We start from the raw sequence: 27,427 nt of genomic DNA on the forward strand, positions 1-27,427 counted from the left end.
AGGGAACCTTACCTAATTTGGGGGCCACAGTGGGGAGGAACTGAGCGTTAAGCTGAGACCTAAAGATAGGAGGAAGTGTTTGGGGTAGTTGAAACACCCTTCAGCAAATGGTTAGCCATTTAGATTAAAATGAAATAGAATCCCAGGATGCCTGGGCCGCTGGGTTGAGTGGCTGTCCTTGGTTGCCATCGGTTCCCATCCTGATCCTGGGGTCCTGGGATTGGGTCCTGCATCAGGCTCCTTTCCTTGCTCAGCAGGGAGCCTGCTTCTCCCTCTGCCTGCTGCTCTCCCTGCTTGTGTGCTCCCTCTCTCTCTCTCTCACTTTCACAAATAAATAAATAAAATCTTTTAAGAAAAATGAAATGGAATCCCAACTTTATTCCTTATTACACAAAAATAATTCCCTTGTGAATCAACAGTTTTAATGGAAAACAGTTTAAGCCTAAATAAATCATGGATGAATTTTTATAATCTTTAGGTAATGAGATCTTGTAAAGCTTGATATGAAATCCAGAACTCACAACAGGGTTGCATGATCAGTGTGCCTACATGAAAATTAAATGTGACAGTTAAACATCATTAAACAAGGTTGAAGGCAAACTAGAAACTGAGGGGAAGAAAGTAGTCCATGAGAAGGGCTACCCTTTCTGTTGACATACTGAACTCATAAATTAATAAGATGTTCACAGAAAAATGTGTTCAGCCTCAGTAACAAAGAAATGCAAGTTAAGTCTAGATATTTTCCCCCAATCAGATCGGCCAAGATTTTCATTTAGAATTATTTATATGTGGAACATTTAAATGTCCCTTAATATAAGGCTAGTTAGGTAAATTACAGTACATACCTACAGTGGAATATTATGCAGTGATGAAAACGTATGTTCATTGACAAAGATATCTTAACATATTGTTTACTGAAGGTTATAAATCTGGAATAAATACTATTTACATGAAATTATAGACACATGTCTTTTTGGCTGTGTATGCATAGAATGGTGTCTAGAATGATCACCAGAGTATTAGGAGTTACTAATTTCATGTAGTCAAATTTGGATGGCAGAAGTTTGTCTCTTCTTATGAGCATGAATATTTTTTCTAAAAACGAGGTGTTTAGTTTCTTTACCTGTTCATATTTAGTAGCTTCATATGCTTTCTACTTTTTTTTTTAAAGATTTTATTTATTTATTTGACAGAGAGATACAGATCGAGAGAGGGAACACAAGCAGGGGGAGTGGGAGAGGGAGAAGCAGGCTTCCTGCTCAGCTGAGGCGGAGCTCAATCCCAGGACGCTGGGATCATGACCTGAGCAGACGCTTAACGACTGAGTCACCCAGGCGCCCCTGCTTTCTACTTTTCAAATAAAACTTGACATCTTAGGTTTTCTGAGAGATAATTAGGGGGAAAGCATTTGATTTTCTGCTCTATATAATTTGATTAGCTGAATCATCAGTGACAACTTTAACTTTATATGAGTTCCCCTTTTATAATGTATTGCCATTTTGATTAATAATTTGATCATTTCATTGAAACATTCTGTAGTTATTTATAAATAGATATTTGTTAGTCTTGGGAGAGTAATGTGATTTGTTCTCATTTGAGTGATTTTCCTAGAGATACAGTAAGTGCTTTGACACAAAACCTGAACAAGACCTGCATTAAAAATAATTGGAAATCTCCTTTGAGTATCACTTATTCTTTAAGTTGAGAACCTCTTTTTTGTATGTAAAGAACAAACATATTTTATGAAAAGCTAAGTATATAGATTATTTGATATAAAAACATTTTAAGATACACTTTTTTTGTTTCCTCCTTCCTCCCCTTTGCTAGTAAATTAAAAATTATTTTTAAAAAAAATTTAGAAATGAAATCTGTTTTGTAGAATGAGACATGTAAGTGATTTGTGGGATAAAATATGCTTTGTAGGTAGTTTACTTGCTAATATATTTAAGCTGGTGTATAAAATTATTAATAAAGTCATTTGTTTAAAATATTAGCCTAGCCTTTTAGAATACTATTAGTCTTCATTAAAGTACCACTAGAGATAGTACAACTTGCATTCTTAAATTTTAGTTGTAGTACTGTTAAAATACTAATAGCTTAACTTCCCAGGATAAAAACGAAGTAAAAAATACCAAAATAGCAACAAAAACTTAATCTGCTTTACACACACACACACACACACGCACCTCTATTTTGCTATAGTTTGTAGCCATACACCTCCTTTCCTCTGAGCCAAAAAGGTTATGATCTGGGTTTATTTTAATTCAGTTCATTGCTGTTCCCTATAGAAAATCAGGTTTTTGGAGAGCTCTAACAGTGTGCTATTGCTGGGCTCTCATCCTTTCTGTTTAAATAATGCAGGTACTTTGATGGAAACCTGGAGAAGCTCTTTGCTGAGTGTCATGTAATTAATCCAAGTAAAAAGTCTCGAACACGCCAGATGAATACAAGGTCATCAGCACAGGATATGCCTTGTCAGATCTGCTACTTGAACTACCCTAACTCGGTGAGTATCTGGTAGTTTAAGGCTAGCACTAACTCTCTGTTTCAGAGGGTAAATCAACTTAAATTATTTAAACCGAGGAGGATCTGGGAGTCTGGGATTATATTGTAGTAAAACAGTAACCTATCAGAATATTAAGGATAAAGGAAAGGAAGAGAAAGAATAGAGCTTGTTCATTCACCTTCCTCCCCTGTTTGCTTTTTAAAGCAGCAACTTGTCATTAAACACCTAAATCTATTCTGAGTTTATTTTACTATCATGGGAGAATTGTTTAATAGGTGGGCAGTGAGTAGAATTATTTTTTATCCAAAATAAGATAGATTTAAACCTAACATTTTAAAATAAATACCCAAAACACTAATAAAATGTCTTTAATAGTATTTTACTAGGGAGCTTTGAAGATTTTTCATAACAGAAGAGTTTCACTTATACAGATCCATTCTGATGAAATTTCTTAAATATAGCAAGTGGTAACAGTTGGAGCAGACACTGGGACCAGTTAATTGAGTGAAAGTATCCCCCTTAAAACCCACTGAATATAGACAATTTATTTTGGTGTGTCTAGTAAAGAATTTTAGGCTTAAACATAATCTTCCTGTGAAGGCCTTACTTTAGTAACTACAAGAAAATACTATTTGTGGCATAAATGTATTTAGTCACTTGGAATTCACCTCTTTAAGATATTTCAAGATATCTAAGAAATAACTTAATTCTAACTATCTTATTCATATTCTCTGCTTTAATAGTTAAGCAGCTCTTTCTAATAATTACTATATACAAAGTCTGTCACTAGTATTTTGACACATTGAAGTTTTTTCATTGTTTTTTTAGAAGTTTATATATGTATCTCTGTAGAGGCCCATTTGAAGGGAACTAATTTGCTCACATCCAAGTGCTTAGAAAAGAGGTTTTAAAAGAAAATTAAGTACTCTTAGAGAAATAGAACAATGAGTTAAAATAACTTTGTAGGTTAAGTGTTGAGTTGAATTTCCAAATTCTCAAGTTTTAATTATAGCTCTGATGCGAACTATTTGGCTTTGTGTAATTATTAAATCTCACTGGGTCTGAGTTATTTTTATCTTTCAAATGAGTTAAGATATTCTTTCAAATCTCTACTATTCTGAGAATTGTATAATTTCCCTCCTTTAAATCACAGTCTTGAGTATTTAAAAAAAAAAATCAACGTTACTTAATATTAAAAATAATTAAATTCATGTTTTGACCATTTTATTGTCTGTCTTTAACAAATTCTGTTTGCCAGGTGACATTTGTATAGTTCGTAAAAGTTTCTGTGAGGTAATACTGAGACCCAAGGAATTGTCCCAGATTATACAGGGTTTCCTTATTCCCTGGCATTTCTCCTCCTGCTCTATTATAACCAGCTCCTCCCTCGTTTAAATCTTAAATGTAATTTGAGTACTGAAGCTAGCTGCTTACAAATATCCCCTATAACTTTCTCAGTGCCCTTGGTATTGTCTAACAGTCTTAACAAATTAGAATTAAAAATCAAGACTGGAGATTTGCATTGTAAATTTTACTTGCACTTTTAACTGATGATAGAGAACCTACTATTCATTTATTCATTTATTCAGTGCACCAGGCACTATTTAAAGTGTTAGAAACACAATGGAGAATAAAGGCATAATGCCTGCTTCAGATAATTTACAGGTTAGCTGGGTAGATAAGTAAAATGACATATTCAGAAAGAAAAGTAAGCACTTGAATAGGGCATGATACTGTGGGAACATGTTGGAGAGAGATACCTAACCCAGTGTTAGATTGGGGAGAATTTCCCGCAGAAATTGACCTGTGAAATAACCTCTAAAAGTGATAGTCAGGTGAACCAGGAAAATAAAGCAATACAGAAGCCAGAGGAAGAGACTGTACCTCCAAGAATGGTAAAAACATTGCAAAAAACTTCAAAGAATTGAAAAGTGAATTTGGAATTAACAACATGAAGTTTACCAATGCTATTGGAAAGTTAGTTTAAGTAGTATGGTAAGATGAGAAACCACACTGCATGGGCTGAAGAATCATTGACTTGAAGATGGGAAAGGAAATGGAGGCACTAAAGATGAACAGATTGCTCTTTAAAGGAAGTTAGGCTATGTAAATGACAGGACAAGAAAGCAAACAGCAACATGGGTTGGAAAGTAAGTTAAAGAGTTATGGAAACTATGCCAAGTGTTATAAAAAATATAGTGTGATAAAACTAGGACTTCTTTTCTCATGGTTTTTAGACTAATATAGAAAGATAATTTTAACCTCTTCACTTTTGCAAGTAAATGTCACCTGAGACGCCATGAAAGCTTTAATTGGATGAGTGATTTTTTTTTTTTTTTTACCTCTGTTGTACAATTCCCATGTTTCAATTTCCATCACTCTCTTCAAACACTGATATAGCCTTTTATTAATGTATATATCTTCAGTACCTTTATCCTTCCAGAAAGCAACTTTAGCTTTATACAGTGCCACATGCAAACAAGTTTAGCACTTTGGGGTTAACTATTGTGGGTGATCTCTTCTTTAAAAACAATTTCCTGAGACTTTGGGGCACTTTTAAAGTTCATAAATTCCCCAATACATTGGCCTCAACACAAGGGTTTCTTAGCCCTGGCAACAGTCATTCACTTTATAATAATGTTGTTTTGAATTAAAGCATAAGATCTAGCCCTGCTAACACCCTCACTCTACTAGGGAATATAGGTTGGGCTGTGATATCTCATTTTTATGAAGTAAATAATTTGTATATTCTAAGAATCAGATATGTTACATAAAGGCAACTTTGACGATTGTGAGGATAATCCACCCTCCCATCCCTCACCCCTTGGGCACCTCTGAATCTTTGTGCTGGGAATCTAAGTCCAAACCTATATTCCTTTTTAACCCATTCCATTTTTCGGATGAGGGAACTGATGCCCTGATTATTCAGTTTTTGTAAACAAAATGGCTTTAACTTTAGAGATTATATGAGCAACTTCTGATGGAGGAAAGATATTTCTTAATGTTCTTACTGCTGTTTGACATTAGTTGCTGTGTATGTAAAATGGCAAGGATAAATGAACCCTTTAAGAGTGTTTATTCTTTCAGTTCTTTTTTTTTTTTTTTTTTTTTTTTTTAAAGATTTTATTTATTTATTTGAGAGAGAGAATGAGAGAGAGAGAGCAGGAGAGGGGGGAGGGTCAGAGGGAGAAGCAGACTCCCTGCTGAGCAGGGAGCCCGATGCGGGACTCGATCCTGGGACTCCAGGATCATGACCTGAGCTGAAGGCAGTCGCTTAACCAACTGAGCCACCCAGGTGCCCCTCTTTCAGTTCTTTTTTTAAAGGACCATTAATTTCTGTTTTAGGTAATATTTTGTGTATTTTTAGTAAGTATTCTGTGTCAGATTTATTTATGAATAAGTTTGTTGATAAGTAATCCTATCCTTTGAGTCACGGACCCAAGTAGGTAAGCACAAGGTAGTAAGGGAACAAGTATGTGAAAGGAGGAGGAGGGAAAGGGAAATGGAACCAGAAGGTGATACCCAGATATGTCCACGATAATGACACCACTCTTGAGCACAATAAATGTGTTTATACCACAGGTTAGTTTTTGCTTTATCTTTAGACATGAGTGTGTGATTTATTTTTCTAATTTATCTTGTTTGGTATTATTATCTAATTAGAAGAATTATTGAAAAAGAGGCCTTTAAAGAATAAAAAGCTTTGTTTTTTTCTTATAATGATCGTTGGCCCAGAAGTTCCCAAAGGTGGAGATCTTACTTGAAATGATCACTTGGTAACCATTGTGACCTCTGGTCTCTCAATCTCAAGGATTCTTTTTTTTTTTTAAGATTTTATTTATACATTTGAGACACAGAGATACAGAGAGTGAGAGAGAGAGCATGAGCAGGGGGAAAGGCAGAGGGAGAGAGAGAAGCGGGCTTCCCGCTGAGCCAGGAGCCCCATGTGGGGCTTGAGCCCCGGACCCTGGGATCATGACCTGAGCCAAAGGCAGACACTTAACCATCTGAGCCACCCAGGCGCCCAATCTCAAGCATTCTTATTTGAAAAAAACAAAACAAAACAAAGCACATGAGGAGGATACATATGTATTTTTAAGTCATGAATAAAACATTTTAGAATTATTGATCTTTTACACTGCTATTATTGTCCTTTACAGAATGCTCCTTCTCATAGCCTTGAAAATCAGATGCTCTCCATTAGTGATATGACAACAAGTTAGTGCCAGATCTCCTTTACCAGTGGGGAGTATTGAGAATAGATTCTTTGTTTCCTAGATTTTTTTTTTTTAATGGATGAGAATATTGATTTCCAAAATATTTACCTTCACTTGTTCTGTGAATGAGTTAGAATCCTTGTCAATCTGAATAGCACCACATTTTAAGCTGGGTAAATATTTTCCATGTCATTTGATCCATAAGACTAGTCTCAGGACTTTGATACATTTTTTCCATATCTGCTTCTGGGCATTCTGTATATAGTTGATGTGCTATTGTATAGAATTTTGTATCCTAACTATTTGTATCTGAATGTCATAAGCAATATCAGAAATGTCATGAGCATTTTTCAGATAACAGCTAGTTAGAAAATGGAATGGAATAAAAAGTACCATTTAATGTGGGCCACAAAAAGAATAAAAGAGCTAGAAATAAACTTGGCAAGAAATGTGAAAGATCTATTCTGAAGAAAACTTTAAATACTAAAGGAGATAAAAAGATGACTTGAGTATTTGGAGAGAGAGAATAATAGTAAAATATTGAAAAAGAAGACTAGATTTACGGGAGTAAGGAGGAACTAGTCCTACCAAATACAAGAATAATTAGTGCAGTGGAACAAGATAGAGTTAAATATGTGTGAGGGGAATTTGGTGTATTGTAGAAGGGTGCATTTCAAATAAGGTGATTTCAGTAAATGGTATTGGAACAACTTGGTTGCCATCTGGAGTAGAATCTTAAATTCCTTCCTAACTCTTTATATTAAAGTTAATTTAGAAGCCGGAAATTTTAAAACTAATACACTTGCTACATACAAGTAGAGAGCTTCTTTATGGCAACAAAATGTGAGCATTCAGATTTAAAACAAAATATTTTCTATGCTTATAAATGGCCAGTTTTCTAAATAGGTAACAATCCCCACTAAATCACTAAGGAAAAATATAAACCCAGTGGAAAAATGGGCATAGTAGGTGAAGAGAGTGCACAGAAAAATACATAGTCTTAAATCTTCTTTCAGATGTTTAAACTTCACTCATAAAATAAATTAAAATCAAAACTAATGAAGTTACTTCATTTTCACCTGTTAGATTGGCAAAGATCAAGGAGTTTTGATAATATACTATGTTGACAGGGTTGTTGGGAAACCAGGTTCTCTTGAACAGTATAAGCTGCTACAACCTCTTTGAATGAAGCTTGATAATTCTATTAAAGTGTAAATGTAAAAGTAAAGTGTATTTAATAATCTATTAAAATGTAAATGTAAATATATTATAATGTCACTTATACAAGTTAGTCCCAAGATGCATTTGCATGATCACAATGATGTATATATAGCCAGTGCAGTAGCATAGTGGAAGAAAAAAAAATAGTCTAAATGTCCATTAATGGTGGATTATTTAAATAAATTATGGTACCTTCACACAGACTGTATAAAGGGGTGGACCCCTGTGTACTAATGTAGAACCACGTGAGAAATCTATTAAATAATAATTAACCAAGATGAGAGTGTGTGCTACTCTTGCTGTGTGTACTGTGTATGTTAGAACGTGTCTGGCAGAATATGTAAGATATTGAAATAGCGATTACTTTCCTGAAGTAGAGGACAAGGATGGGGATAAGGGAGACTTATTTTTCAGGGGCACCTGGGTGGCTCAGTTGGTTAAGTGTCTGCCTTTGGCTCAGGTTACGATCCCAGGGTCCTGGGATCAAGCCCTGCATCAAGCTCCCTGCTCTGTGGGGAACCTGCTTATCCCTCTCCCTCTGCCGTTCCCACTGCTTGTGCTCTCGCTCGCTCTCTCTGTCAAATAAAATCTTTAAAAAAAAAACAAAGTTAAAAAATGGGAGACTTATTTTTCAACATAAACTCATACTATTAAATAATTGTTTTTAACCATGAACCTGTATTACCTATTCATTTAAAAATAATTTAGGGCGCCTGGGTGGCTCAGTTGGTTAAGCGACTGCCTTCGGCTCAGGTCATGATCCTGGAGTCCCGGGATCGAGTCCCATATCAGGCTCCTTGCTCAGCAGGGGGTCTGCTTCTCCCTCTGACCCTCCCCCCTCTCATGTGCTCTCTCTCTTTCTCTCTCTCAAATAAATAAAAAAAAATAATAATTTAGAGTAAATATTGTAAAATATTCTTAGTTGAAACTGGTGACCATTATTTGTATATTACAGGATATAATATACTTCATTTAACTATCCATCAAATTAGTAGTATTTCAAATCATGTAAGTAATACAAGATTAGAACAAATGTTACTATTATTCTTAGCTATCTGAATAAATCTTTTGGTTTCCATAAGATTTTATTGATTAGGTAAGCTACATTCTGTGCAACTCAGAAGTCTATATTTGTGTGATATTTTGTGTGTGTGTGTGTGACATTTTTTAATACAGCTTTGAGATATAATTCACATATGATACAGTTCACTTATTTAAAGTGGTTTTTAGTATAGTCACAGAGTTTCACAGTCACTACCACAGTAAATTTTAGAACATTTTCATAACCCCAAAAAGAAACCTCGTCTCCTCTTAGAGTCGCTACGGACCCTTACCCCACAAGCCACTCAATCCGAGGCAACCACTAATCAACTTTCTCTATGAATTTGCCTATTCTCTGGACCTTTCATATACATGGAAATCAAACAATATGTGGTCTTTTGTGGCTTCTTTCATTTAGCATAATGTTTTCAAGGCTTACCTGCATTATAGTATATATCAATACTTCAGTCCTTTTTATGCCTGAATACTGTTCTTTTATATGGATATTCCACATTTTGTTTATCCATTCTTCAGTCAATGGACATTTAGGTTGTGTCCACTTTGGGGTTACCTTGGATGATAGTGCTGTGAATATTCGTATACAAGTTTTTGTGTGGAGCTGTGTTTTCATTTCTTTTGGGTATATACCTAGGACCGGAATTGCTGGATCATGAGTAACTCTGTGTTTGATTGTTTGAGAAACTGCCAGTGTTTTCCAAAGCACCTCTACTATTGCACATTCCCACCAGCAGTGTATGAGGGTTCTAATTTCTCCACATCCTTCCCAACACTTGTAACTCTCTTTTTGAATATAGCTGTCCTAGTGAGTGTGAAGTCCTGTCTCATTGTGGTTTTGATTTACATTTCTCTGATAAGTAAGGATTTTTAGCATCTTTTCATATGCTTATTGGTACATAACATATTCTTATATTTAATACGAACTTGTCTGCCTTTCCTAAAAATTGCAAGTATCTACTGTAGATGCATTTCTATTTCTAATTAGGTATTTTATGTTAAATGTATTTGCATGTCTATGTTTCACCACCAAGAAGTTTATTTTAGGAGCCAACTAGTCTTGTCAAATTAGACATTTTAGCCACTTTGAGAAATGTGATCTAATTAATAAGAGACTTACTGAGTCACTATGTATAGTGATTTTTCTGATAATGTCTTTTAAAAGTCCATGTATTATTTTTGTTGCAGTATTTCACTGGCCTTGAATGTGGACATAAGTTTTGTATGCAGTGCTGGAGTGAATATTTAACTACCAAAATAATGGAGGAAGGCATGGGACAGGTAAAGATGCCAATTTGATTTTTAGTTTTTGTTGAACTTCCTTCAGTGTTTAGACCTTTGCAGAAATATAAACAGGTGAAGCATTGTCAATTATGAATTGCATGGGGAACTTTTTTCTATATTAAGACTAAAAGATAATTAAAGCTTTTTTTCTATTTACAATGTGGCAGTCCAGTTAAAGATAGAATTCAGGTAATGTTTTCTCAGCAGCATTAGGATGTGTATATAGGCTAAACTTGTTGAACAGTTTTGTCAGGTGTCTTGCTTGTGCCTTTCAAGTTTTATATTGACAAACCAATTATTCAGGTCAGCAGTTCTAGTTACCTTATGGTGATAAACACACACATACATTTCCTTTAATAGAAAGGGAACGATTAAGATTCTATAAATGTTAAGGTATTCGCAACCTACTGAAGTGCCTGGCGATGGTAAGCATTCAGTAAATATTTGTTGAATGAAGACATAGTTTAAATTTCAATCTTTTTCAGACTATTTCGTGTCCTGCTCATGGTTGTGATATCTTAGTGGATGACAACACAGTTATGTAAGTATTTTTGATAGATTATGCATGTTGAATATTGGTTAGTTGGTTAAACCAAATTAATTTTTGCTCAAATCTCAGAGGAGATGGAATTTTTAGTTGGAAGAGACTTTCTAATCTACATTCCTTCATTGTACAAAAGCTCATTTCTAACTTATTAGTTAAATGCCCAGATACTATTCTTGTAAACATATGGCAAAATACTGGGCAATATATGATAGCTAGGTTTTAGTAAACCTTGGAAGTGGAGAATAGGATATGTTGGTATGTCAGTTGAGGTCCTGTGGGAAGCAGATGCCAAGATAGAGTTAAAAGGGAAGGAGATTGTTGTAGGATAGCATCTGTGCAGGTTAAAGAGAAAGGAGTAGATACATTTTGATTCAGGTATGACACCTGTTAAAAGAGACAAGGAAGTAGGAAGAGACTCTGACTATGGGGCAGCTGTAAGTCTCTGGCAGCCCTGTAGGGAACTCCACTCCATAGATTGCCTATAGATGAATGCCTCAGGAAGCAGAAATGGCTGGGCCATAATTCCCTTCCAGGCTCCGTCATTCACTAGGAGGTACCCAGGGGGAATGGGGCCGCATTTGAAACACTGCTCTCAAAGGCACTACATCTGGAAGTTGTTGGCTAACTGCTCTTGAGAAAGGTTCTCTTATGAAGGGAGAAAGTAAGTTGAAGAAACAAGCATAGATTTTAGTCCTGAACCTGTGGTTGATATCCTGGGTTGTTTAATTCTTGAATCAGTGCTGTTTCATAGCCTCAGGCTACCTAATTGACTTCACCTAGGAAGATAAACAGATTGAGGGCCTGAACTATCTGCAAACAGATTATGTAGTTAGTACTGGGTAATTGCCTATACAGAAAGGTTTGTCTGTGTTTAAGCACTGGGATTTGAAGGTAATAAAAGTAAAAACAGCCATGGACTTTAATGAGCAAATTTCCTAAGCTACCTAATAAAGCCTTAAATTGACTTAACCAGTACAGTTTATATAGCTCACTGATTCCAATTTATTAACCTCAACCTACTTTGGTTTACTAAAACATATTTACTATTGCTTGTTGTTAGCTCTATGTTAATACTGTTTCTATCTTTCAGTGAACCTTTTTTCCATTATTGTTTTAAGCTAGCAGAAATAAGTTATGTATCATCCTGAAGTACCACCATCCTTCCAGTTGTCTATATCTTATCCCTTGATACTTTGATTCCTTGTGTTCTTTCATCAATACATCAGTTTCATCAGTACATTTCATCAGCACAGGTCACTGTATCCTTTTATCCATTACCCAAACACTTACTTGGAAGCATAAGATAGATTTCCTTCTCCCAAGGGGTTCATAATACTAAAATGCAGAGTTTAAACTTTATATATAGAGGCATGTATAAAGTACAGTTAGAAAGAAGCAAATTATTCCACCTGAAGAGTTTTTTTTTTTTTTTTAAGATTTTATTTAGCTAGTTGAGAGTGAGCAAGAGAGAGAAAAGGAGCAGGGGGAGGGGCAGAGGGAGAGGCAGACTCCCCACTGATTGGGGAGCCCAATGCATCGGGCTCTATCCCAGGACTCCAGGCTCCATCCCGGGACTCCAGGATCATGACCTGAGCCAAAGGCAGATGCTTAACCGACTGAGCCACCAAGGTGCCCCTCCACCTGAAGAGTCTAAGGAGTAATATAAATGGGGTAAAAATTTGGATCGAGGGAGTGGAGGGTAACACTGCTTAAAGAATACCAATATTTTTAAAATATTTCATGAGCTTTTCTCTATTAAGTATTCTGTGGTGGCTAGAGTAGAGTGTAGCAGGATATTAGAGATGAGGATAAAAGGACCTTGACAGTTTGAGTTTCATCATAGAAGGTTTCAGACTGTTAAAATAAGATTTATATTTTAAGAAATACAATGTATTTGGCTGGGGTCGGGGACCCCTGACTGGCTTAGTCAGAAGAGCATGTGACTCTTGATGGGGTCAAGCCCCATGTTTGGTATACAGATTACTAAAAATAAATAAGCTTTAAAAAAAAAAATACAACTTTGGTATAGTGGAGGATAGTTTAGAGTGGGGAGGCATTTGGATTAGGGAGATGCGGCTATGAATTTATGAAAATGAATGAAATTTTTTTTGCGGGGAATGGAGTAAATATTTTCAACACATAAAATGAATGTGGCTAATATCATAAGGGCTCTTACAAATCAAGAAGAAGATAATCCTATGGAAAGCAGTTCACGATGAAAGAAGTTTGAAGGGCGCCTGGATGGCTCAGTCGGTTAAGCAGCTGCCTTCGGCTCAGGTTATGATCCCAGGGTCCTGGGATTGAGTTCCGCATCCTGCTCCTTGCTCAGCAAGGAGTCTGCTTCTCCCTCTCCCTCTGCTGCTCCCCCTGCTTGTACATGTGCCCGCCTCTCTCTCTCTCTCTCTCTCTCTCTCACAAATAAGTAAAATCTTAAAAAAGAAAAGAAAAATTTGAATGCTAATAAACATTATGTAAACTATGTAAATGTAAATCAGAATTTGATACTCCAATTTTAAAAAGTTGTGTTTTTTGTTTGCATTTTGGATTAGTAAGAATTAAACAGTTTGGTAAAACGTAATGTGAGAATATAGTACAGTAGAGAATATAAACTGTTGCAACCTTTTTGTAATGCAGTTTGACAATTTCTACAAATTTATGTGCTCTTTGGCCTTTCATGCATTAGCATCACTTTGAATATGTCATTCTACTGTCTTCATGCATTCATTGTTTCTGAAAAGTCAGCAGTTAATCTCATTGTTCCCTATTTGCTACTTTTTAAGATTTGCTGTGTCTTTAGCTTAAGACAGTTTAACGGTGATATATCTAGATGTGGTTCTCTTTGTGTGTATCCTCTGGGGTTTCTTGTGCTCTTTAGATATGCAGCCTGGCACATAGCCTGGCACATGCACAGAAAATTTGGAGAATACTTATAAGAGCATTTCAGGGGTGATATCAGCTAGGGCTTGAGGATTAGGAAGAGGAATTTTTATTTTTCACTTTATGTCATTGTATACTGTTGGCATATATCTTCCATTTTCTTTCTTATAAATAAATAATTGAATATGCGTAACAGTTTTTTTCTTAGTATGAAAGAAATAGACTCCTTCACAGTCATGGTGTTACCATTTTTAATTTTTAAATTTGATAGATTAAAAAATAGTTTGTTTTAATTTGAATTCAACTCATTTGGAACTTGACTTGAACCTGAAACCAGATTCTTTCCTGAACACACATTCTCCTATAACCTTCTCAAGTTGAAGCTGGCTTTTTCCCTGATACACCTTATGGTCAGGAGGCAAAGTCATTGTCCTAAGCCCTTAGTTTCTCGACTTCAGTTTAAAATCCATGTATATCCTTGGTCTTAAGTTATCCAGCTATGCTGTAGTCCTTTCTGCTTTTATTCGCTTGACTTCTTGGGTCGCTCCCACTTAATTATAGCGTTAACACCTCACTCTCTTTCTCCCAAGGTTTGCTGTCATCCAGTGTGATTTCAGTGTCCATATGTATAGTCTGTTATTCTTTACCCTAACCCTGTGGTTTTCAGAATGTAATCCCTCAACAAGCAGCATCAGCATTACCTAGGAACTTGTTAAAAATGCACATTCTCAGGCCCAGATCCAGACTTACTGAATCAGAAACTCTGGGGATGGTGTCCAGCAATCTGAACAAGCTCTCCTAGTGTTGTTCTGATGTATGCTTGAGTTTGAGAACTGCTGCCATAGCCTTTCATTTTCCTAATGTATTCATTTCCAGTAAAATTCCCTTTACACAGATACCAACACCCAAGGCCACCTCTCTAGGCCTATTTCAGATCTACTCCAGTTGACTTTGCCAAATCGTCTTTTTCTGCCTCTTCCTAAAATATTGCTGTTTGGGGTTCTAGGTTTCTTCTCACTTTATACACTCTTCTTAATCATACATTGGGCCCAGATTTGTATGTCCAGGTCAACTCTCTCTTCTGAGCTTGGAACCCACATATGCCACTGCCTATCAGGCATCTTCATATGTATATTCCTCAGGCTTTGCCTTGTCCAGTTCTCCTACCACCACCACCAAACTCATTCTTCCGGCTGCTCAGTATCAAGAGATGGTAACCACAAGGTGTTAAAGACTTGCCTAAATTAGAAGCCTGATGATATCCCTGATTCATTTTTCTCCCAGAGTGATCCTTACACCACATTCTATCATTTCCACATCCTAATTAGTCTTAAGTCCATCCATTTCCCTCTGTTCCTGCTGCCATTAACCTGATCCAGGCTGTCATATTCTCTTAGCTGGCAATCTATGACTGGTTCCTAAGTGATTCCCTTAAATTGTTTCATCACCTTTCAGTTCTTCATTTCCATTCTATATTGCTTACCTGTGCAGCTTCATCTCAACTTTTCTCACATTCTCTTTTCTAGCAGTGTGAAACTTGGCTTCTTGAAAGTACTGTGCATTTTATTTGCATTTGGTTTGGTTTGACTTTGTTTACTTTTTCTCTAAGGTCTCTTGACTTATTTGCAGTACTCTCTTCCTATTTTGTTCTTCAGTTCTGTTAACTTACTCATCCTCTTAGTCATTCTTCAGGTCTTAGTTTAGATTTGCATATTGGTTTGGGCAGATATATATCCTATGTGCTCCTTAACTCGCCCATATTCCCTTACTATACATTTTTGTAATTGCCTACAATTGTAATTGTAATTCATGTCTGTATTCTTTCTTAGACCATAAGCTGTATGACTCCAGGCCCCCATTTATGTTCACTAAATGCCTATTTCCATTCAAGATGTGTGATCATAAGTGCCTAAGTTATATCGTAGATTCATTTTTTTATTCCTTAGCAATGGATATGTAATACGCATGTATCCTTGAATAAGTAATTGGAAATATATTATTCTCTCTTGTTTTTATAAGCATATATCATCATTGTATACATTAGTGATGGATTTGTGCTATACCATCAAGGCTCTTTGGTTAAGTGGGTCTCCCCTACACAATGTTATGCTTTCACAGTCAGGAGGGTAACTGGATACTTTGAGAATTTTTCTTTATCCTAAGATTTGTCCTTGATGTTTTCATGGACTAATGAAAATCATTTCTCTAAATTATTTATCACTTGAGACCAAATAAATATTCATCTATTTTTATTCATCTTAGCACTTGGTTATTTTTTTAATACAGTTGTTTTAGGGCCTAAATTTCTTTTCTATGTATAGTTTCTCTATTAATCTTAGGGATGGTAAAGGTAAACTTGTATCTATTAAGTCTTTAAATACCTTCAAGTAATATTATTTAGTTTCATCTTGACTAATCACTGATAGTGCTAACACATCTGGAATTGTGGTGTTCTAATTCAACATCCTATGAGATGTTGCTAAAAAATTTTATGATTTATTTTCATCTATGGAGGTTTTAAAACAGAGATGATGACAGGAACTTGTTGCTCACTTCTAGCAAAATTAAAGCAAATGCTTTTACTTTGAGCTTTAATGATACATAAGATTTTTAAAAAATGATCTTAGGGTCATGGTATATGAAAAATAAATTGTTCTATTTTTTATGTATTTAATTTTTAAATTTTTTATAAGCACTCTTTTATCCATCTTTATTACATATGACTTTAAACACTTCTCTGCATTCAATACAAAATAGATGTCACATTCATTCCTGAAATGACTCTTCTCAAAGTGGAATGCAAGTAGCACTCTTATAGCCATTGTTACTACATTTGGTTTTAAATTCTCTTCTAAATGCCTTACAGAATGGATATTACATATATGCAAAAATAAATTGTTTTAAATTAGATAATATAACTTAAATGCTATTTAATGGTTATTTTCTGTTCCATCAACTGTAAGCAGTATATCTTAACTCCTTACTGTGGAAGGTGGAGAGATACCTCTTTGTTGTCATTCACTTTTATCTCTTTCACCTCCTAGTTTCTATTAGATATATAATTACTTTATGTTGCCAACTTTATAGTTGTTTTTTTCTGTTCTGGAACAGATTCTTTCATGTTTTGTCAATAAGTTTATTCACAAAATTGTAAACCAGTACTTTTGTAATATAACTACATAAATATTACATCAAGTAGTTGAGTGGATCCAGAAAGAAGTAAATGTAGTCTTCTAAGTCAGTGCTGCTCCAAGAAGAATATTCCTAACATCTTAATCATATGGTTTTTATTCTAACAGTATCTTAAAGGTTACAAATACAGTTATGAAGCTGAAGTCATACAGTTTGTACCATCTGAGGCAAGAGACAGACTAAATTTTGATATGTGTTAATCTCAGTACTGTAAGCATCTCAGCTTTTACAGGGGAAGATCCTTATTCTTAAGTGCAATAGGCTCAGTTTGCTGTATGTTGATTTTTATTTTACTTTTTTATTAAGTTTTTAAATATAGTGACTAAAGTATGTAAAGCACATTAACCTTAAAAGTATGTTTGTTTTACTAACCACCCAGATCAAGAACTTTTCCAGTACCCAGAATGTTCATCCTTAGGCGCCTTAAGACGGGATCCATCTCACCCTTGTTCCCTGTCATGATTTCTGTCACCATCAGTTAGTTTTGCCTGTTCTTGAGCCTCATTTATATGGGATCATGTAGCATGTATTCTTCTTGTGAGTGTGTATCTGCTTCAGTTAACGTAATTAATGTCTTTGAGATATGTGCATGTATTAAATATATCTATGTTTTTAGGTTTGTTTGGGGTTTTTTCGTTATGACTAACGTATTTCATTCTCCTGAGAGAAGACATTGGGAGTTTTTTGGTTTGCTTGGTTTTGACTACTATGAGAAAGCTACAAAGAATATTTTATATGTGTCTTTTGATAAACATGCACTGACTTCTTTTGAGTATATACTCAGGAGTGAGGTTTTAGCTTCAAAAGATACTGCCAAGTGGTTTTCCAAAATAGTTGTGTGTGACTGCTTTACTCCTTGCCCATATTTATAATCACTAATTTTATCCATTCTGGTGGGTATGTAAGGAGATCTCCTTAGGGTTTTAACTTTTAATTTCCTGGTGGGTAATGATGTCAGACACCTTTCCATTAGCCTCTTAGATATCTTTTTTTATGAAGTGCCCATTCAGATCACTTAAAATTTTGTTACTTTGTTGCTTTATAAGAATTCTTTAAATATTCTGATAGTTTTTTGTTACAACTAAATTCCCTTATGTGTAGCTTCCCTTTTCTCTCTCTTAATGATTTTTGATGAACAAAAGTTTGCATTTTAATGGCATCTAACTCATCATTTTTCTCCATTTATGATTATTGCTACTCAGATCTTTTTTTACTCCAAGGCTGTAGGGGTAAAAGGGGGGGTGCAGGAAGGGCAAAGGGAGAGGGAGAAAAAGAGAGAATCCCAAGCAGGCTCCATCCCCAGTGCAGAGCCCGAAGCAGGGCTCCATCTTACAGCTCTGAGATCATGACCTGAGCTGAAATCAGGAGTTCAGATGCTTAACCAACTGAGCCACCCAGGTGCCCCAAGATTGTATCTATTTTTAAGGTAGTCCACTGAGACTTTATGGAAAATGCTTTGGTAACATGTGACATTAGAGTTGTATGTCTCATAGTGGAATAAATTGAATGCCTCCCATTATTTCTCCACAGTGAAACAGAAGAGCACTACTTTAGTATTCTAAAGTAGGAAATTTAGTACAAAAGCTATAGAACACTGTCTGTTTTAAAATACTTGGCTTAAGGGATCAGAGCTCAAGTTCATACTGAAATAATGTCCTAGTCTCATTGAAATGCGAAATGAATAATTTGTCAAAATTCAGTAGTCCGCAAGCAAAGTATATAGAGTAAGTTACTGATGATGATTATCTAAAGTTTTGAAAATATTTTTGAACTATAAATGTAAACTTAATATATTGAAGGGAGGCAGAGAAGTGTGTGGGAGGGGTGCATGAAGCTGATTGTGTAGGGCCTTATACGCCATTATATAAGATCTTTGGCTTTTTCTGAGATAGAGCCATGAGAAGATTCTGAGCAGAAGAGTGACATGGTTATAGAGAGTTGCTCTGACTGCTGGCATTAGAAAGAGACTAAGTAGGAGCGGGGAGGTTGGGCGACTCTTAACAGCAGTCTGGGTGAGAGATGATGGCAATTTGATCCAGGATGGTAACAGAGAAGGTAGTAAGAAATGGTTGGATTTTGAATTTATTTTCAGGGTAAAGTCAGAATTAGAGAATGGAGTATAAGAGGAAGAGATGAGCCAGAGATGACAGTGAATGTTATATTCATTTTTAATGAGCAGAAATTGAGCAGATTATTATAAAGATGTTGATTACATTATCATAACCCTACAACCCAAATGTCCAAGGAAGATGGAATGTAACATAGCCATTAAAAAAAGGTTTGGAGGGGCGCCTGGGTGGCTCAGTCGGTTAAGCGACTGCCTTTGGCTCAGGTCATGATCTCAGGGTCCTGGGATCGAGCCTCACATCGGGCTCCCTGCTCCACAGGGAGCCTGCTTCTCCCTCTCCCACTCCCCTGCTTGTGTTCCCTCTCTTCGCTGTGTCTCTCTCTGTCAAATAAATAAATAAAATCTTAAAAAAAAAAAAAAAGGTTTGGATGTGGGGGGGTACCTTATTTCAAGTTTATTAAAAAAAAAAAAGATTTGTGTGGGCGCCTGGGTGGAGTCAGTTAAGCGTCTGCCTGCCCTCGGCTCGGGTCATGATCCCGGGGTCCTGGGATCGAGCTCCGCATCGGGCTCCCTGCTCGGCAGGAGGCCTGCTTCGCCCTCTCCCACTCCCCTTGCTTGTGTTCCCTTGCTGTGTCTCTCTCTGTCAAATAAATAAAATCTTAAAAATAAAAACAAAAATAAAAATAAAAAAAGATTTATGGGGGCGCCTGGGTGGCTCAGACGGTTAAGCATCTGCCTTCGGCTCAGGTCATGATCCCAGGGTCCTGGGATTGAGCCCCACATCGGGCTCCCTGCTAAGCAGGGAGCCTGCTTCTCCCTCTCCCTCTGCCTGCCGCTCCCCCTGCTTGTACTCTCTCTCTCAAATAAAAAAAAATCTTAAAAAAGATGTGTGGATTATTTTAATGCAGTGGAAAATGCCTATAATCTTAGTGATGAAGCCAAGATATAAAATTATATGTAGTACAGGGGCACCTGGGTGGCTCAGTCGTTAAGCGTCTGCCTTCGGCTCAGGTCATGATCCCACGTTCCTGGGATCGAGCCCTACATCGGGCTCCTTGCTCAGTGGGAAGCCTGCTTCTCCCTCTCCCACTCCTCCTGCTTGAGCCTCTCTCGCTGTGTCTCTGTCAAATAAATAAATAAAATCTTTAAAAAAAAATTATATGTAGTACATTCTCTATTTAAAATTATATATCCGGCGTTCCTGGGTAGCACAGTCGGTTAAGATCTGACTCTTGGTTTCAGCTCAGGTCATGATCTCGGGGTTGTGAAATTGAGCCCTGCATGAGGCTCTACAATCAGCACAGACTCCGCTTAGGACTCTCTCTCAAATAAATGAAAATAAATATATTTTTCAAATAAAATAAAATTATATATCCTACATTTACCGCCCAAAAAGAGGAAAAGGTCCAGGTTATAAAAATGTTAAGTGGTTATTTCTCCTGAGTGATAGAGTTGCGGGTGATTTTTATTTCCTTATTTACTTGTCTATAATTGGTCTGTCAGGAAAAAAAAAAAAAACCCTTTTTACAGAAAAATATTTTACCATTGGTCCTAAATTGAAACATATTATTATTGATTTACTCAGGGTGCTAAATCAGCATAAGATGTGGTTTACTACTTTGTATACTAAAAGAAATCCTTGTGTTTAAAGTCACCTGGTTTCAAATCATAACTCTTCAGTTATCTCATTTGTAAAGACAGAATTATCCCAAAACTCAAGGGTACTTAAATGCATCTGACACTGTGCTCATAATGTATAGTAGACTATCAGTAGAAGTCCTTATGTTTACCTTCATAAAGAGCTGCCTTCTACTATGAGAGTTGGTGTAATAACTATTTTTTTTATTCTTATGTTAATCCCCATACATTGCATCATTAGTTTTAGATGAAGTGTTCCATGATTCATTGTTTGTGCATAACACCCAGTGCTCCATGCAGAATGTGCCCTCCTCAATACCCACCACTGGTGTAATAACTATTTTTGATATAAGTGATGGCAACAGGTCTTTGTCAAGAGAAGTAGTTTATCAATAGCCAGGATAACCCTTGTCGTCTTGAGAGTACTTATTCTCAAGGGTAAGAGATCACTTTCTTACTCTTCTCTATCACAAGATAAACTGTGACCTAATAACTGAGACCTAATAACCTTGGTCTAGTACCTATGGCTAACCTTTGTTCTCACCAGCTAGTCTAGATCAGTTATAAGAAATCATTGGCTTGGGGCGCCTGGGTGGCTCAGTCGTTAAGCGTCTGCCTTCGGCTCAGGTCATGATCCCAGGGTCCTGGGATCGAGCCCCGCATGGGGCTCCCTGCTCCACGGGGAGCCTGCTTCTCCCTCTCCCACTCCCGCTGCTTGTGTTCCCTCTCTCGCTGTATCTCTCTCTGTCAAATAAATAAAATCTTAAAAAAAAAAAAAAAAAGAAATCATTGGCTTTTGTCACATAGGAGAAGCATTATGAGTAATAGAAATAAAAAATGGGAAATGAGGGCATCGACGTTGGGTCTCATTTTTTTTTTTTTGATGTAAATTTAACATAAGGTAATATTTACCATTTTAACTATTTAAAACTATACAGTTTAGTGGCTTTTCATAAGGTGGTACAACCATCACCACTGTCTTAATTCCAGAACATTGTCATCACCCCTAGAAGAATTCCCATATTCATTAAACAGTCATTTCTCATTCCCTCCTTCCCCTAGACCCTGACAGTCACATATGTTTTCTGTCTGTACGGATTTGCTTATTCTGGACATTTCATTTCATTTTGTGCCTGGCTTCTTACACTTAATATAATGTTTTCAAGATTCATCCATGTTGTACCATGTGTCGGTACTTTATTCCTTTCTATGGATAAATAATATTCCATTCTATGGATATTCCATATTTTGTTTCTTCATTCATTAGTTCTTGGACATTTAGGTTATTTCCACTTTTTGTGAAAAAATTTGTGTTTTTATTTGAACATTTATGTGCAAGTTTTTTATTTGAACACCTGTTTATAATTCTCTTGGATATATGTACTTAGGAGTAGAATTGCTGGGTCGTATGGTAATTCTGTGTTTAACCTTTAAAAAAAAAATATTTATTTTAGAGAGAGAAAGTGCACTCTAGTGAGTGCACAGGGGTGGGCGATAGTGCAGAGGGCAAGAGAAAACCTCCAGCAGACTTCCCGCTGAGTGTGGAGCTTGATCCCACAACCCTAGGATCATGACCTGAGCCGAAATCGAGTCAGAAGTTCAACAGATTGAGCTGCCCAGGCACCCCCTGAGGAATCACCAAATACACTAATTATTTTTAGACCTCAGTTCCAGCATCCCTGACATGTGGAGGTTTTACTCATTTAAAAAATATTTCTACAGGCCAAACAATGTGTTAGATACGAGGGATCCTTTCATGGAGCTTATTGTTTGGGGATGAGGGAGCATGAAGGCAGATATTAAACAAATGATTTAAAAATTTTATTTTTATTTAGGGGCACCTGGGTGGCTTAGTCCGTTGGGCATCTGCCTTCAGCTCAGGTTGTGATCCCAGGGTCCTGGGATCAAGCCCCACATTGGGCTCCCTGCTCAGTCGGGGAGTCTGCTTCTCCTTCTCCCTCTCTGCCCCTCCCCCGCCACTCATTTTCTCTCTCTCTCACACAAATAAAAATCTTGAAAATTTTTTTATTTAAATTTAATTTAGGTAACATTAATTATATTCTATTAATATAATTTATATATTATTAATAATATACTCTTATTAGTTTCAGGGGTAGAATTTAGTGATTCATCAGTTGCATAGAACACCTAGTGCTCGGGCGCCTGGGTGGCTCACTTGGTTAAGCGACTGCCTTCGACTCAGGTCATGATCCTGGAGTCCCTGGATCGAGTCCCGCATCGGGCTCCCTGCTCGGCAGGGAGTCTGCTTCTCCCTCTGACCCTAACCCCTCTCATGTGCTCTCTCTCATTCTCTGCCTCTCAAATAAATAAATAAATCTTCAAAAAAAATAAAATAAAATTTGCCTTATTCACTTTAAAAAAAAAAAAAAAGAACACCTAGTGCTCATTACATCACATGTCCTCCTTAATGCCCATCACCCAGCTCCCCTCCAGCAGCCCTGTTTGTTTCCTATAGTTAAGAGTCTCTTATGGTTTGCTTCCCTCTCTGTTTTCATCTTATTTTTCCTTCCCTTCCTGTATATTCATCTGTTTTGTTTCTTAAATTCCACATATGAGTGAAATCATATGGTATTTGTCTTTCTCTGACTAGTTTCACTTAGCATAATACTCTCTAGTTCCATCCATGTCATTGCAAATGGCAAGATTTCTTTTTTTTTTTTTTTTTTGATGGCTGTGTAGTATTCCATTGTGTGTGTGTGTATGTGTATACGCACATGTACACATACCACATCTTCTTTATCCATTCAACTATTGATGGACATCTGGGCTGTTTCCATAGTTTGGCTATTGCGGACATTGCTGCTATAAACATTGGGGTGCAGGTGCCCCTTTGGATCACAACGTTTGTGTCCTTTGGGTAAATAACTAGTAGTGCAATTGCTGGGTGGTAGGGTAGTTCTATTTTTAACTTTTTTTTTTTTAAGATTTTATTTATTTATTTGACAGAGAGAGGGAGCACAAGCAGGGTGCGTGGGAGAGGGAGAAGCCAACTCCCCGCTGAGCAGGGAGCCCAATGTGGGGCTATTTTTAACTTTTTGAGAAACTTCTGTACTTTTTTCCAGAGTAGCTGCACCAGTTTGCATTCCCACCAATAGTGTAAGAGGGTTCCCCCTTCTCCACATCCTCACCAACATCTGTCCTTTCCTGACTGGTTAATTTTAGCCATTCTTACCGGTGTGAGCTGGTATCTCATTGTGGTTTTGATTTGTATTTCCCTGATGCTCAGTGATGTTTAGCATTTTTTCATGTGTCTGTTAGCCATTTGTATGTCTTCTTTAGAGAAATATCTGCTCATGTCTTCTGTCCATTTCTTGACTGGATTTTGTTTTTTGGGGGTGTTGAGTTTGATAAGTTCTTTATAGTTTTAGATACCAGCCCTTTATCTGATAAGACATTTGCAAATATTTTCTCCCATTCTGCCGGTTGCCTTTTAGTCTTGTCAACTGTTTCCTTTACTGTGCAAAAGCTTTTTATCCTGATGAAGTCCCCAGTAGTTCATTTTTGCTTTTTCTTCCCTTGCCTTTGGAGACTTGTCTAGCAAGAAGTTGCTGTGGCCAAGGTCAAAGAGATTGCTGCCTGTGTTCTCCTCTAGGATTTTGATGGATTCCTGTCTCACATTTAGGTCCTTCATCCATTTTGAGTTTATTTTTGTGTATAGTGTAAGAAAGTGGTCCAGTTTCATTTTTCTACATGTGGCTGTCCGGTTTTCCCAACACCATATGTTAAAGAGACTCTTTTTTCTGTTGGATATTCTTTCCTGCTTTGTTAAAGATTAGTTGGCCATAGAGTTGAGGGTCCATTTCTGGGTCCTTTGTTCTGTTCCATTGATCTATGTGTCTGTTTTTGTGCCAGTACCGTACTGTCTTGATCACTGCAGCTTTATAATACAGCTTGAAGTCTGAAATTATGCCTCCAGCTTTGGTTTTCTTTTTCAACATTTCTTTGGCTATTCAGGGTCTTTTCTGGTTCCATACAGATTTTAGGATTGTTTGTTCCAGCTCTACACAGATAACTTTAAAATTATGACAGGGGCGCCTGGGTGGCTCAGCCATTAAACGTCTGCCTTCGGCTCAGGTCATGATCCCAGGGTCCTGGGATCAAGCCCTGCATCAGGCTCCCTGCTCAGCGGGGAGCCTGCTTCTCCCTCTCCCACTCCCCCTGCTTGTGTTCCCTCTCTCACTGTGTCTCTCTCTGTCAAATAAATAAAATTTTTTAAAAATCTTTAAAAATAAAAAAAAAATTATGACAGATTTTTCTAACAGGGAGATGTATAAGATGCCATGAGAACTGAGCAGGAACTGGTGTGGGTAATTGTCAGAAAAGGCCTCCTTTAGTTGGTAACTATATGTTAGCTGAGTTAAATAAAATAAGAATAATACAGCAGCATCTAATATTTATTGAGTGTTTACTATTTGCCAGGCACTGTTCTAGTTCACAACTCTTATTTCTCCTATCCATTTTACAGATGAGTAAACTGAAAAATGGAGAGGTCAAAGAACTTACCCCTAGTACATAGCTAGTAAGTGTGAATCCAGTATTCAGTATGCTATCCCATCTGAGCCCACCATGATATTCTTCTCTTTCTTTTTCAAGAGAGGTAGCCCTATGCAAAAGCCTCTGAGGAAGGATGATACCCACTATTTTGAAAGAATACAAACGTGACAGGAGTACACTGAAAGTAGCACAGAACAGGATGGGGTCTTGTGGAAGGCAAGCAGTGCCATAAGAAGCTCAAGAAGTCGATGGGGCTAGATTATACAAAACGTTATTGTCTGCTGTTTTCACTTTAGATAGTTTTTACAGGTTTTGTTAGTGGTTAACTCTTTTTCTGCTTTAACACCATTTTCTTTAAACACTCACAGGAGTGTTTACCATTAAGACTAATAAAACTTAAGCTTCAGGATTCTTTACTTTCATGGATTCCTATGAGTTCTAGAAATTGCTATGAATATATAGAATGTTCTAGGTGGACAAGGGAAGCCAGGTTGCAGTCAGTAAACATTTCTGGTAAATTACCAACAGATCTCAGAAGAAGGCCCTCAAATTTATGTACAGCAAAACGTGGATCTTGACATTCTTGTCAGTATCTCTGATTTTACACACTGGTTTTTGGGAGAGCCTCTTAGGGAAGTTGGCTGCAAATTGCTGTCTTAGGCAAGTAAGAAGACACTGAAAGGAGCCTAAACTCCACAATAGTTAATAAGTCATTAGACTGTAATAACGAACTGGGTAAAAATGGAAAATTTTGTGTATAAGAAACTTGGGGATGGGGGTTCTACCAAAATAAAACTATAGAAACTTTGAAATTGTTGTCTTGATTTCTATAGTTATATTTGTTGATAGTCTATATACATTTAAGTATTTTCAATTTAGGGCAGTTTTTAGAGCCACCACATTGAAATTTTATTTTATAAATGTGGAAAAATACTCTTGGCTGAGAACTTCCTAATAAACTACTTTTATTCTTGCTCTCAGGCGCCTGATCACAGATTCAAAAGTTAAATTAAAGTATCAGCATTTAATAACAAATAGCTTTGTAGAGGTAAGTGATTTCTCTTAAGTTTTCCCTTTTTTAATAAGAGGAATTGTTTATTAATAGATATAATTAGTTTTTCTTATACGAAATACTTTTGATAGTAAGAAAGACCTAAAGGTCTTGGATTATGACCATAAGCTTGGATTATGGACTTTATTCATGAGGTATATACCAAATACCTTTATTCTCAAAGGAATGTGACAAACCAGTAAGTAGATGTCTCTTCATAGATCTAGAACTTTGGTGATAAAATTATTTTTTCAGTATTCTTCCTTTATCGCTAGCAAAAATTGTAGCTGATTATTAATGATGTGATGTTTAATAATGCTTGGCAGTTTAACCTTGCTATATTTCTGCTTGTTTTAGCTTCCATTACCAATAAACTTTGTTAATAAAGAGAGCTGTAGTTATTTTTTTTTTTTTTAAAGATTTTATTTACTTATTTGAGAGAGTAAGAGGGAGAGCACAAGCTGGGGGAGAAGGAGAAGCAGGCTGCCCCCAACCCCCCAAGCAGGTAGCCCGACACGGGACTCGATCCCAGCACTCTGGGATTATGACCTGAGCCCAAGGCAGACACTTAACTGACTGAGCCACCCAGGTGCCCCTATAGTTACTTGTTTTTATCAAATGCCTTTCTTTTATCAAATACAGAGGTCAGCAAACTATGACCTGCCTGTTTTTGTAAATATTTATTAGAACATGCCCATTTGTTCTATGACTTCTTTTGTGCTACAGTGGCTGAATTGAGTAATTGCTACAGAAGCCATTGTGGCTGTCACAAACAAAAATTTTTACTATCTGGCTCTTTATAGAAGATGTTTGTGAGCCTCTGTATAAGATGGTGAATGTATATTGGTATTTTAATTCTTCAAAGTAATTTTTATGTCTATTAGATTAAACTGAAGGTCAGATCTTCTAGAAAACAGCGTATTTTAGGAATAGTATATTTTTAAAATGGTCAATAAACTTTAATTCTGGTGCAGAGTGTTAGTTGAGCCATGTTTTGTTTCATAATAAAAATACCTCAAACGTTTTACTTTTTTTTTTTTTTTTTTAAGAACTAAAATGTGATTGTTGCCATGTTTTAGGAACTGACTTTTGTTCTTAGAAGACATTTTTATGGGGGCGCCTGGGTGGCTCAGTCGGTTAAGCGTCTGCCTTCGGCTCAGGTCATGATCCCAGGGTCCTGGGATCGAGCCCCACATCGGGCTCCTGGCTTAGCGAGGAGCCTGCTTCTCCCTCTCCCTCTGCCTCTCTCCCTGCT

The 27,427-nt window shown here is 36.7% G+C and overlaps 1 protein-coding gene across 1 annotated transcript in view; it reads left to right on the top strand.

Annotated features, from left to right (window-relative positions):
* Nucleotides 1-27,427, top strand: part of ARIH1 (ariadne RBR E3 ubiquitin protein ligase 1) — a 125,585-nt gene that overhangs the window by 73,551 nt on the left and 24,607 nt on the right. The window contains exons 3-6 of the mRNA XM_021694009.1: nt 2,362-2,506; nt 10,189-10,281; nt 10,770-10,825; nt 26,103-26,169. Of these exons, the coding sequence (XP_021549684.1) occupies nt 2,362-2,506; nt 10,189-10,281; nt 10,770-10,825; nt 26,103-26,169 (361 nt within the window). The remainder of the gene's footprint in view (nt 1-2,361; nt 2,507-10,188; nt 10,282-10,769; nt 10,826-26,102; nt 26,170-27,427) is intronic.

This window comes from Neomonachus schauinslandi, chromosome 9 (assembly GCF_002201575.2).
Source record: "Neomonachus schauinslandi chromosome 9, ASM220157v2, whole genome shotgun sequence".
Taxonomy (NCBI): Eukaryota; Metazoa; Chordata; class Mammalia; order Carnivora; family Phocidae; genus Neomonachus; species Neomonachus schauinslandi.